This window comes from Amblyomma maculatum, chromosome 6 (assembly GCF_055883805.1).
Source record: "Amblyomma maculatum isolate TAMU_Amacu chromosome 6, ASM5588380v1, whole genome shotgun sequence".
Taxonomy (NCBI): domain Eukaryota; kingdom Metazoa; phylum Arthropoda; class Arachnida; order Ixodida; family Ixodidae; genus Amblyomma; species Amblyomma maculatum.
The window spans coordinates 28533655-28546635 of record NC_139349.1 but is presented as its reverse complement, the minus strand read 5'-3'; the positions used below and the strand labels follow the sequence as shown (position 1 = coordinate 28546635).

Here is a 12981-nt window from a genome sequence, read left to right as displayed (position 1 = left end):
GGCTGAACTCAACAACCTTTTATCGATGCTCTTATGGAATGAACGTTTATCGCATAAACCGATTCAGAGCCTCAAAGGTGGCAGGTTCCTAGTATTTGACACCAAGTTGCTTGAGAATTTCGTCCAGAATATCCGCAATCAGCGCTGAATCCTTGTGGGTCATCGACGGGCTTTCAAGAAGTCCTGCATGAAAAGTGTGACGAAAAGAGACGGATGTCATATGTAGAAAAAAACTCAGGAAACATACTACATAAACTGCACACGAGGCCGAAAATATATATACATGGAAAGAAACATTTTCAGACCACTTTGTTGTAAGAGACAGAAAAGATCACTTTTGCAATCTTAACTGCGACATCTCAAGTAGAGCGGTACACAGGGCCCCAATGGTCTCATGTAAAGAAGTGGGGCTGTGGCAACCATCATAATACCTGCATTGATCCCCGAAGGGGCAGAAGTGGGCAAGACCCATTTGGGCTTACCGCTCTTCATGCTACATGGGCCGTATATTGGCGTTACTCGGACTAATGCAGACCATATTTCTGCGTTCAGACCTCAATGGTCCCTTAATTGTCGGACATTCGAGGGCGGAACGAACCTAAATGTGGGCTCTGTGAGGAAAAACCTCGTCCAGCAGAAATGGAGCCGCCAACGTTAAATTGTCATGGGTCGTATATAAACCTTCCGGGGCAAAAAAAAAAAAAAAAAAGAAAACGCTTTTGCCCGCATGCTGCCCAACTCGTTGCATAGTAGGTTACTTTCGGGCAGACAGAATATTGCCTCTGATAAACGTTGCAAGAAGCAAGATAGCCCAGCTTTCTTTAATGAGGCGAAGCTGGAGAAGGAAGACGCTCGGCCACGTGCCATGATATGGTTCGGCCACATGGTGGCGCCAGAACAGGGACACCAATGGGGCAATATTAGAGCTCAATATTGACAAGCCATCTTTTAGCTCAAATGAGGCCGCCCACGTAAAACCACTTCCAGCCTCACATCGGCCATAATGAGGCTGGAAGATACGCGCGCTCATAGCCAAATCTCTCCCTTGTAGAAAATGTAATGCCGCGGCGCGTGCAATACTATGCTGTGCTCTGGGTGTAAAAATGAAAACCGAGCCCAACTGGGGCAGCCCGCACAAAACTGCCTTAGTTCCCATATCGGCCATAATTGAGCTGTAGCACGTGCGTGCCCGTATGTTGCTCGAATAGGTTCATGTAGGGAATTTGAAAGCATGTACAAGAGCAAGGCTGACTTTACGCGAGAGAAACAATAGCTCTTTTGGGGTTGCCCAAACAAAACCGCTGCAGGTTTTCATGGCGACAACATACCGCTGGCCAAGACAAGGTTGCCAATTGAATGCCCTTGTAAATTCTACTTTGGTCATAGAGGGGCTGAACACAACCGGAGTGCCTGCATACTATTTTGCACACGTTCGTTCTATCTTGTATTTGTATTAGTCGTCGCCATAAATTATCATTATAGACTATTTGTTTAACTGCAAGGACATTTAGCACATTTAGTCGGTTAGAAAAGTTTTGTGGGTTTGGTTCACGTGCTCACCTCATTTGCACTTAAGTAACAGATTACTAACACGTAATTGTGGCTCCTGTGGGACTGTCCGTAAATTAAAGTTTGAAACACGCAACTGCCTGGATTAGGAGCACTACATTGTTCCTATTAAATTTCCAAATTTCTTTAGTCAGCTTAGAAAGGGCACACACATAAAACTAAAAGCACAACTATGGCCACAAATGTTGAGTGGGAGAACTTGGACTAAGGCTGCCCATCAATTATCTAGACGACTCTTCATGGGAATAATGTGGAGAAGCATAAACTGGGCTTTCCCCTATAGAACTCGTATTAGTCTCATGTCATTATGAGAGAGCCCAACCGAAATCAGAAGTGAAATTTCATCCAGAGGGGCTGACTTAATCGATGCGAAGTAGGATCATCAGCGCAAATTGGCAGGACGTGGGCAATAAGAAAGGAACGTGGGCAGCCTCAAAAGGGCTGCCCGCATTCGTCGCAAGCGGAACCCAAAGGAGTTTTATCACAGCCCGCTTGATGTCTACGCCTGCATACATTGCAGAACCCGCATACAGCCCACCCGGCCTGCCCGGATTGCCAACATTGGTCCCACTTCATAACTCAATTCGTGCACCATTGGGATTTGCCGTTTCTCATAAAATAAAAACAAGGCTTTTTTCTTCCAACACTTTTAAAAAGAACATGGAATTTCAGCAAGGTATTTTGTTTTTAGTTTGGTAGAGGCGGTTCTCTCTACCGTCTTAGCCAAATACAACTTTTCCTCCTCAATCTATCAAGATCGTATAAAAGTTTTGACTATTTTCTTTATATGAAAGTGCCACAACTTATAATAGTCCTTATTTCAAGCAAAGCAGCCAATAGAATAGGTGAAGGTACACACAAATATTTGTGAGGTAAATGGTTTGCTATACAAATAAAATGGATGGTAGGTCATCATTCGTACAACAAATATAATAAATCATGGTGACAGGTTGATCATGAAATAAAACCTGATTGATATACTTGAAGCATAGACCAGTGATTTCTCTAGGTGCCAAAAAAAATTTAACAAGATTCAAGTCGTTATATTACTCTACCCACCCAACGTTCAATGTCTTCCTTAAGCCAATTCTCGGATGCTAAGATATCAGAATGAGCTTGTCCAAGCGCTGGCTAATGGGCTAATTCTATTAGGCCCTCCGACTACCTTGCCACTGCCTTGTAATTCGCAGGAAGACCTACTGCATTCGATATCGACATGAACGCAGGAAAATCACTATTCTTCATGGAACCAAATCCTTCCCTTTCATTCTCCACTTACTTCCCTGTGAAATTTGTTCCCACAATACGCTACGTGCACGTATATCTCCGGTGCGACGTGTGCGCCACCAGCAGCCCCCTCGGCTCCCATAGTCGGAATCGCCCACGTAGTAATATATGTAAACAAAATGTTTGAAAGGATTTTGACGATTCCATCTGCAAGTCCGATGTCGGCCCTTCATGAAGAAAAGAATAATGTACTCTAAAACAGGTTGCATAATCATGAAACCTTATTTCGTGAGCAATATATTTAAAACGCCAAGATACTTGCTCGTGGGTGTCGCCACTGGCTACTGGCCCCGCACGAGAGCGTGACCCGCAGAAACCATTGATGTAGGCAGCCATTCGTTTACAGGGTCCCTATTCTGAGTCTGCGTCGCTATCCAATGCGTCACTATCTCCTCGACCTCGAGTCGTCTGATTGGCGGAAACACCGCAACACGAGTTGGCAGCGACATCCGCTTCCGGTGTTTTATTACAAGAATCGAGGTCGAGGAGATGGCGACATTTTCGATATAACGACGCAAACTCGGAGAACGGACCCAGATGGCGTATGCTTTGAAGAGCACTGTGACGGAATATGCATCGATATTTAGAAGCTATATTTTTAATAGTACCGATAACAGTGTGCTGTGAAGCCAGACGTAGTTTGACTATCGCTCTGTGAGCTGGTGATTTTTCTAATCGCCCAAGCTTCTGCGGGAGTCCGATTACAGGCTGTTTCGTGCGCTCTACTGGTCCATACTATGGTCGTCGAAACTGGGCAGATTTTAATTTTTTTTTCAGTGAGCGTCTGTGTGAATTGGCCTAACGTCCAGTGCCGACCGGCGTATGACTCCCGCACGCACGCAACGCTTTCGAAATTATGTTTCATGATTTTGCAATCTGTTTCACGGTTTAGTGGACATTTCTTTATGAAGATCCGACATTGTACTCATACTACATTCATTCATTACATGTCCTTAATGAACAATTTTGGCTATTATAGCAAATTTGTGCGCATATATCGTCTGCACGTCTACATCTGCAATCGACTCCTTCCTCACCTTCTCTCAAACAACGCCGAACTTCTTCCGCTTCGTAGCGCATACCAGCTGTGTTTGGGAAGTTGTGCGGCACAGTCGTCGGTGGAAGCGGCATCTCGAAACCTCCGTCTGGTGTCTCGATGCGAGTCGACGCTACAAATGGGGCTTGCAGCTAAAGACAGGGAAAGGAAAATAAAACACATGTCCCTTGGAGTGTCTTCTGTACAGCACAGTTGAGTTTCTATAAAACCAAACAACTTGTACACTTAGTGATCGTGATGCTATCTTTTGAAGTCTTGACGGCGAAAAAAATCAGAGGTTTAATCAGAACTTTCACGCTTTGCATTAGTAGATTCATAGGTGCATCTTGTCCAGTACGGAAGACACGAATCAAAGTACCTGTGCAAAAGCTCCCCGCCAGTGCGGGTATATCAGCGAGCGATTGCTCACTAAACAATCCGGAGATGAACTCAACACGATGAAGCTATTTGTACGGAACGTACATTTCAAATGTGATGTGGTTTTGGGGTAATATTTCTGGGGCTCTTCTAATACGAGTAACCAAAGACATCTCATTAGCAACGGTTATTTCAGAACACGAATGTCTCGCTGATCCTGATTCCTTAATTTCCGTCGCCGGCCGATGATACCATAGAGTAGTTATTGAGGATATTGTTTTCAGTCCAACTTGTTAGCAAAAATATAGAACCAAAATCTATTGACGTTGTGATAAATTACTTTAGAGTAATCACCACTGTTGTGAGCTATGCCTATTCTAAGATACCTACCACGGGTAAGAGCATCTAAAGCTTCTAAATTCCTGGCCGTCAACGTAATTTGTAACTTCAGAACGTTGTTTTCTCTAAAAAGCATGATGATCAATTCATTTCGATAAAGAAGACCGAACTACTTATCAGTTTTGGTAACTAAAAATAACTTTCCCTTACTAATTCCAAGCCAGGTTCATTTATTTAAAAATTTTACTATTCGCAGTTGATGAGAAAATTTTGGTTGCGACGCATATTAAAGCTGCAATATCTAAAACCGGCATGGCTTACAAACAAATACTGGAGTCTAAACGACAAAACCAATACCTTGCGTCCGATGGGAGTCACATATTGGCCAGCGAAGTTGCAGGCCGCAAGTACACGCAAAACACTTTGATTCGAAAATCACTGGTTATACGTTTAGGCTTAGCCGCCTATACAAGCGCCGTTTGTGTGATACTGGCAAGTCGTTATCTCACCGTGATGGCGCCCTTTGTGCCGGCTATCTCGCCTCTGCCCGGCATCTTCACCATGCCCGACAGCGCGAACGTTGCGAACCGGCCTCCGCTGAACTCCATCACTACACACACCGCTTGGTCGACACCTGCAAATAATGGTCACATAAACGACAACAAAATTCAATAAAACTCGCGTCAGGGCGCCCGTAGACTGTCTGCTTTGGCACCCTTTTTTATTTTTAGAGTTCCTGGATTGGGGGGGGGGGGGGGGGGGCTATATTTTTTTACTTCTCAGTTCTTAGAAGAGTTCAATTCTTCTAACTAATAATTCGCGAAAAACGAATAGCTGCGTTCCGAGCCCGCTATGGACTGCAGCTACCGTTTTGCTCTGTAAGAGCAACGATATCAATGCATTAAAATACAAAATAACTTTAAACAACTGCGTCCGAATACTGCATGATTATGATGGGCTTAGAACGGGTGATTCCATCGTTCTTGCTAGTGGTGCTAGTTTTTTTTCTCCAGCAGTAAAATACTCAGTAAACGCTATGCAAGTTTGATTTGAAACAAAGGTATATATTTCTCGCTCCAAGAACTCATTCAAAAGCGAAAAAAACATCGTGATCTTCGCTTAGGAATAATGACGGCGTAGCTTATGCCGAGAGAACCACAAAATGAGAAGAAAAAATTTGGAGGACGCTTAAGCTTCGCCTTCAAGAGTGGAACGCGATAGCGTCGGGGGCGAGTGGCGCGCCACGTGTCGGGGCAGCGCCGCACATTGCGAGGAGGGGTTCTTCTGTGTTTGCCGCAAGATGGCTCTGCATGTGCGCAGAAGAAATGTAGCGGAAACGTACTTCGCTACTCGTGTAACTGCGACTTCTGTAAGTAACATGCTCATAATTACCGATATACACCGCAGTATAACGTTCTACGGCACGTTTCTAAGGCAACACCGCATTCACTAGAAGCGCTTTTGTACCGCTTTCAAGCATCGAACTCGTGGCTGAGCGAACAAAAAAAAGAAATCTGCTGACAATCTGTCGTAGAAACAAATGCCCCAAACCCAGTCCACCGTCCTTCACCCGCCTAAACAAACTTGTACGGCTACATCGTTCCCATTCTGCTGCCCACACAAAAATGGCAAATATCCGATGCAGTCTCTGTACGTTCATCCTTGCACAATGCAACACTTGCATCACGTACCACAGCTTCGACATAAAAAACATATTGCACACTGTGGCCCTGGCGAAAACTGACAATTGTTGGCCTTTCCACCCCTCCACCTTTTCCCGCATGGCTTGAGTCTGTGCCTTCCAGTACGATTCGCTATCGCGATAACTATCTAGTGGGACTCCCAAGTACTTTACTAGTGTTGTCACCCAGGACATGTTTGCGAACTTCTCGGGCGCCGTTGGCCATTCTCCGTGCCAAAGCCCCAGGGACTTGGACCAATTTACTTTACTGCCGGAAACCTTTGTGAATTCTTTTACAGACGACACGGCCTCGATTACCCCTTCGCGATTTACTGCGAATACAGCCACATCGTCCGCATATGCCAGCAGCTTAACCTCTGCAGCTTGCAATTGGAAGCCACGAATTTTGTCGTTTTCTATGATATTTAAACACAGTGTCTCGATGTAAATGCAGAATAGCAGAGGGCTGAGGGGACAACCTTGGCGCACCGATCGCTGCACGTTTATGAGGGCTCCCAAACTCTTATTTACAATCAATCTTGTTGTGCAGCTTCGGTACGCCATGGCCACTCCCTCGCGAATGACTGACCATACATTCACATGGTCGAGTATGCAAAACAGGATTTCATGTGAGGCACAATCAAATGCTTTCTCCAGATCAAACTGAAGGATGGCTACACGACTGTTTGTGTGATCACAACACTCAAGCACACTCCTCACTTTATGCACATTGGAAACAATGGATCTACCTTTGATCCCACATGTCTGGTGTGGTCCAACTAACTGTTGAATTACTGACTGTAGTCTACGGGCTAGAATTTTCATAAACACCTTTTTTTTTGTTCGCGATGTAAAAGATCCATTTTTGCGTACTGTGTGCCAATTAAGGCTCGGAAATGCACTGTCGGACTTTGTTGTCTCGACCGAAAGTGTATCGGGACGTATTTTTGGTTATTTTAGAGAAGTTGTCGCTAGTGTGCGATTCCTGTCTGTTCGATTTTCTTATGAATATTTATCTTGTGTTAGCAGGAAGAAGCTGTACAAGGATTTGTGCGACGTAGTTCTACCCATACCAATGTACAGGGCGTTATACAGTGGAGGACCAGGACGCGACGTACTTAAGAGGGTGAAGGCGATGCAGGTCCCGTCAAATGCAAAAACGTTTTTCTTTAAGCTACACACGGAAACACTGCCAGCAAAGAAGTTCTTGGAAATGAAGAATTTATTTTTACCTTGGGGTTCGCATTGCTTAATTTGTAAACAGCCAGAAACTATAGACCACGTTTTCCTGCATTGTTGGGAAGGGGTGTACTTTTGGGATATTTTACAAAGGACTTTAAAAAAGGAATTTCCATTAGACTCGCATGGTATTAGGTACTTGCCAGTAGAGAATGAGGATGGGGTGCCATTTGACCTTATTATGCTAATGGCCCTCCACTGTATTTGGCGCTCGAGAATGGCAGAATACCATTGCGATCCTGACGCACGGCCAGCACGGATCTATTTTTGGGAAGCCATGAATAGATATATTGAAATTCAGAAACTTGCTCCTGAAGCTCCCGAGTGGCTCGGAAGATTGGAGCCATTAGTGACCCTAAGAGAATTTTAGCACGACGACGCCACAACCCACCTGGATGATTGTTGTATTAATGAATGCTCGTTGTGCCCTGTAGGTGTTTTGTGTATTGTGCTGAAGTCAGGCAATAAAGAAAAAAAAAAAGACTCGTGGCTGAGTGGTAGCGTCTCCGTCTCACACTCCGGAGACCCTAGTTCGATTCCCACCCAGCCCATCTTGGAAGTTGCTTTTTATTTATGAAGTGCATGCCGGGATTTATCGCTCACGGCCAACGACGCCGACGACACCGGCTTTTCTGCGACACGAGCTCCTTAACGCTACCGCGTTAAAATAAAGAGACTGCACCAGCGTCACAACGACGGCCTTGTGAAAACGACTGCTGGAGGAGACACGAGTATTTTATTCCTATATCTGTCTTTGATGAAATTGGCCTTAGTTATTCGAACGCAGCAGACTATCAAGGTTGGCCAACTTAGATTTGGCCTCAGCGCAGGCAGTCTATATGCTGTTGTGTTAATCCCTTCAACGGAATGCCCATAGAGGTTAAAAAACACACACCTTCGGGAGCGAGTTCTCCACATGCGCTGATCTTGACCGGCCGCTCGGCGCCGAACACCTGGAGGGCGAGGCTGATGCAGTAGTTGCCCAGGGTGAGCAGCACCGATCCTCCAAGCTCCTTGCGAAAGAAGCGGCTCTGGCGGGGCATGGGGTAGCCGTATGAGGAGTGCACGTAACGCGCTTCCCCGATGGTGCCTTTCTTAATAACTTCTTCCATGTGCTTGTACGACGGCAGGAAACGGCTCCACAGAGCCTGCGCCACACGGGAAGGCAATACTCTGCAACAAACGCGCCTTACTGATGCTTCATCCTTTCAATGTAATTGCTTTGGACGTCCTGTACGAAATTATGTCACACGAAGACGTCGCAAACTCGCAGCGTTTCCTGTAACCGTGTCACGTCTAGAAACGACTAACAATAATTTCTTCCCTTAGGATCAGATGAGCCTTTCTCTTAATTATCGCGTGTAAAATGTCGTAGTGCTGTCACTAGAAACTATCGCTGCGAATAGAACAACTCACGTACGCATGAAAAGTCATATTTAGTAGGCGTAAGGGGCTACGCACGTGCAAAAAAGTTGTTCCTTTTCTTTCAATTTTGGCTCATTTATTTCTGAACTTATCCTCTGTTTCCTTCTCCCTTTCCTTTCTCGTTGAACTGCTGAGTAAAGTTTAGGCCGGAGCTTTACGTAAATTATCTAGGAGGTTTTGTTCATTCATCTCATTCCCAGCCTGATTATATGACTGGTTCTAGCGCCCGCACCTCCATGAGGAAGAGCCTCTTCGCCTTGGCCAAACGGCAGATGTCCTCCGTGTCCCTGCGGTTCATGGTGAGTGGTTTCTCGCAGAGGATGTGCTTGCCGTGCTCCAGTAGCATCTTCATCGTCGGGTAGTGGTCAGGGTGGAGGGAGCCCACGTAGGCAACCTCTGCGCGCAGAGCATTTAAGAGGAGGCAAAGAACGTGAGCCCGAATATAACAGACATAAGGAATATAAGGTATGGACATTGCATTTTGCGTCCAAGCGAGAATCTTCGGCGTACATGGCTTCAGTGTTACTTTTTGCCATTTGTCACTGCCGCATGGTACTGCTGGCCAATGCCAGCGTTACGTTGGCACTCCTGAGCCGTGAAGCACGATAAGACTGAAAGGGGGATGGACAGGAAAAGGGTTCCTTAGAGGCTAGGCCTAACTCTCGAAAGAAAAACGCGTCCTACAAAACTCGTGTTGTCACAGAGTAATGCCACGTGTCTATTACCATCACACTACTATCGGGGACAAAAGTATCTTTTAAAAGACGTTTAGAACTATTGGCGCTATATGCCGTTCAGCGATTTGATCTTCTCTGTATCGCAGATATACGAGCGCGAGTTTGACACCTACTTCTACAGGTATGGTATTTACCTGGCGACTAATAATACAGTAATGGTCTTCTGTTGCCACTGAGGCGTATAAACTTTTGTCTCCCCACCGCCTTCCTCCTCCTGCACATGGCTGCTGGGAAAGAAGGGTTCTTGATGACGACTATTATGCTTCGATTATTATGCTTATGCCAAGAGACAAAAACAGACACGCGGCCACTCAGGATTCTTTCCCTAAATGTTTTGAAACCAAGGTTGATATATTGTAGAAAATTAGAAACAGTAGCGGAACCTTCACGTTTGCAAAACTCCAATATGTGGCCTGGAAAACACGAAGGGCCTGTGTGAATTTCGCGGAATGTTACGGCATAAAATAAGTTACAAGAGAGTCTATTGCACACATGCACATTTCGCTGAGGATGGTCCGTATCTGAGCTGGTTTAAGCATATAACAAATAAAAAAAGCCATGCGCTAAGCAATAAATAGGAAGAAGTCACAATACGAAGGTAGATTGCCACAAACGTAGACTAACTCACAAAGGAATACTTGTGATGGTCACGACCTGCGCGTTATCCATAATCTGTTTGCCCTGTTTGTTTCTCATGTGCAGTCATAACAGGTTTCTTGAACGAAAGAGTTTAAGGCATAAACATGCTAACCTATGCACGGGCTGGAGCTGATGGTCCTTTTGTTTCCCTCTAGCTAATCAAATATGAATTACATACACCAAATTTCATTGTGGATTAGAGAAATGTTTTGCAGTGGAAGATGGCAGAGAAACAAAGGTATAAAAGTTTGAGAAATACACAGCCGATAGGCCTTCTCATAAACTGTCGTCTTTAGTGGAATGCCGGTTTCTTAAAAAAAAAAAAATGTTAATAATTATTTATTTCAAGAGTAGAGAACCAGCGCTACGTTTAGTAACTAAATGACGACTAACCGACGTCAGCGCGTTGATGAGTATAGGATTCTGAAGGCTGCATTTATTATTTCAAGTCTCAAATTACACAAGCACTGTTTCCTATGATTTATAAGGCCTATGCTGTGTTGCCATGGGAACGTAAAGGATACGTGCATGGAATGAGGTTGCCGATTACGATGCTCTGATAATTTCAATATGAACAGATACCACCGCTTACCTACATCTGCGTCTCGGGCGAGTTGCTCGTATGTTGGATATATTTTGGAGATTCCGTGCCTTTGTGCGAACTTCGTGGCATTCTCATAATTCCGTCCAGCCACGGCTACAACCTACGCGCGAATAAGCAAGAAGCACATATGATCTAAGCAGTTTAAAAGGCTTGCAAGTTTTAAAGTGAATTAGGATTATTTGGCGCGATCGCCGAAGAGTGCTCTCCTTGCGAAAGCTGTTCATGCTAATGAATGTTCAGAAACAAGAGTTATGATGCCGAAATCTATTCAACATGGAAAAACGACGCAAAGAAAGTTCTTTTGTCTCGGGTTAATGAGCGTCCTTTCAATCTCCCTTTGATGTCTTGATCAAAATATCTTCGCATTTCTTACATTCGATTTGTTGTGTAGTGCTCTTAAAGTAGATTTGCAGAATGTGACAAGTACTCCGCAGCAGTGACCCTGTGGTTAGGACACTCGACAACCCCTACATTTGTGTTTTTAGATGGCAAATAAACTTATTTAAATTCGATTTGACTGCTGAGCCAATGGCTAGGTTTTGACTCGGTCTTGGAATTTCGCACCTAAGGAAACGCGGCCATGGCAGCCGCGTTTTGATGGAGGTTAAATGCATGGCACCCCTGTACTGTGCGATGTCTCTGCAAGTTATAGAACCTTAGATGGTCAAAATCTGTTCAAAGCCGCCATCTGTGGCATGAGTGGTAACTGACGTCGCTATGGGACGTTAACTACTATGTACCATATACTAGGCGTTCAGTCGATCACATTGATCCCCTGTCTCTTAGGGCTTGTTATCCTTCATATCTTACATTAGTTCTCTCCCACCTCCGGTTTCATTTCGGTTCCGATGAAACCGACGTTATAGAGCTGCAAGTTAATCTTCGGCGAATTACTTCAATAGAGGTGAAATTGGGGCTATTGCAATAGTAATTGGAAAAGTAACAAAGCATTGCTTGCACACCGTGCTACTTCTCTGCACTCCAATTTCATGAAAGTCTCGTGCACAAAGAAAGAACGGCCGCCGCACGACACCAATAGCAGCGCTGAATGCGTAAAATGCCGCGCAAGTTGAAGATGAATTTGGAGAATACAAAACTGATCCGTGTTTTACCGGCTAATTCAGCACCGTAATTCGTCCATGCAAGGCTGCTGCGATCAGTGTCGAAACACCTTCGAATATTACCATAGCCCTTTTTCAGTTCCAGCGATTACGTTCTGATTGCTCAGGAGTAACGACAGTTTGTTTCATCACCATGCACCGAATCTAAAGCATGTTAGAAGTTCAGAAATATAAAGAGAGTAATCTGTTCTACTCTTTAAAATAAACAATAGCCATGAGTATGTAATAAAGAAATACAACGTCCAGAATGATCCACTTACCTGGTGCTCTTCGTGCGGCAAGTTGTTGAGGCAGTCGACGAAATCGTTGCAAACGCGACCGGCTGCAACGATTCCCCATCGAGTCGGGGCCATGGTAAACGTCAGGAGCGGAAAATTGTAGTCGTCTAAGCCTTGCGCGCGCGGATCGAACCCTCAACGGGTACGGAAGTTTACCTCACTGTCTTAGGAGCGCTTCCGCCTCCTTCGAAAGCCCGAATGCGCACCGGTAACAATAAGCGGTTTGTTTGGGTCCCAGCAGGTTCCTTCCGGGCAGTCGGCCAGTTATTTCCAGGAAGGACACACTCGGTTTCCTCTCCACAGCGTCACAGAGTGAGGGAGTTGGGCAAGTATGGCGAAGCGCTATTACGATGGCGGCCACCAAAGTTATTTAGCAGCCGCCGAAGCAAGCTCGCGTCCTCTCTTTCTCCCCTCGAGGAACGGACGCAGCGAAACTGTTAAACCGGCGGCCAGTGACCTTCAGCCGGCCTCGCTGTGGTCGCGCCGACGGCGCGGCAAGGAGCCAAGGTTTTTCATCGATACTGTGTTGATGTCGGCGTTAAATTCGCCGTTAGTCCGCAGGCACTTAGTGTTTTCGCTAATTTTGCCACGCCCTCGTAGAAGGAAGTGACACAATTTCACGTCAATGTTCGATGTGGAATATAGAAA

The 12981-nt window shown here is 45.2% G+C and overlaps 1 protein-coding gene across 1 annotated transcript; it reads right to left on the bottom strand.

The window, feature by feature from the left end:
- LOC146185315 (trans-1,2-dihydrobenzene-1,2-diol dehydrogenase-like) lies at window positions 1–12408 on the bottom strand. The gene is made up of 7 exons (XM_084605506.1): window positions 12316–12408; window positions 10923–11034; window positions 9187–9350; window positions 8425–8677; window positions 5119–5243; window positions 3894–4044; window positions 1–183 (listed from the first exon to the last, which is right to left on the bottom strand). The coding sequence occupies exons 1-7, from the start codon at window positions 12406–12408 to the stop codon at window positions 89–91; spliced, it is 993 nt and encodes a 330-aa protein (XP_084461632.1). The 3' UTR covers window positions 1–88.
- Between the last annotated feature and the right edge of the window lie 573 nt (window positions 12409–12981).

Excerpts from the sequence above, each read along its gene's own strand:
- LOC146185315 (XM_084605506.1), bottom strand. The coding sequence starts at position 12,408 with ATGGCCCCGACTCGATGGGGAATCGTTGCAGCCGGTCGCGTTTGCAAC. Across the intron at positions 4,045-5,118 it reads GCACAAAGGGCGCCATCACG|CTGCAAGCCCCATTTGTAGC; the intron begins GTGAGATAACGA and ends CCCTGTCTTTAG. Across the intron at positions 184-3,893 it reads TCGGCGTTGTTTGAGAGAAG|GACTTCTTGAAAGCCCGTCG; the intron begins GTGAGGAAGGAG and ends CTTTTCATGCAG.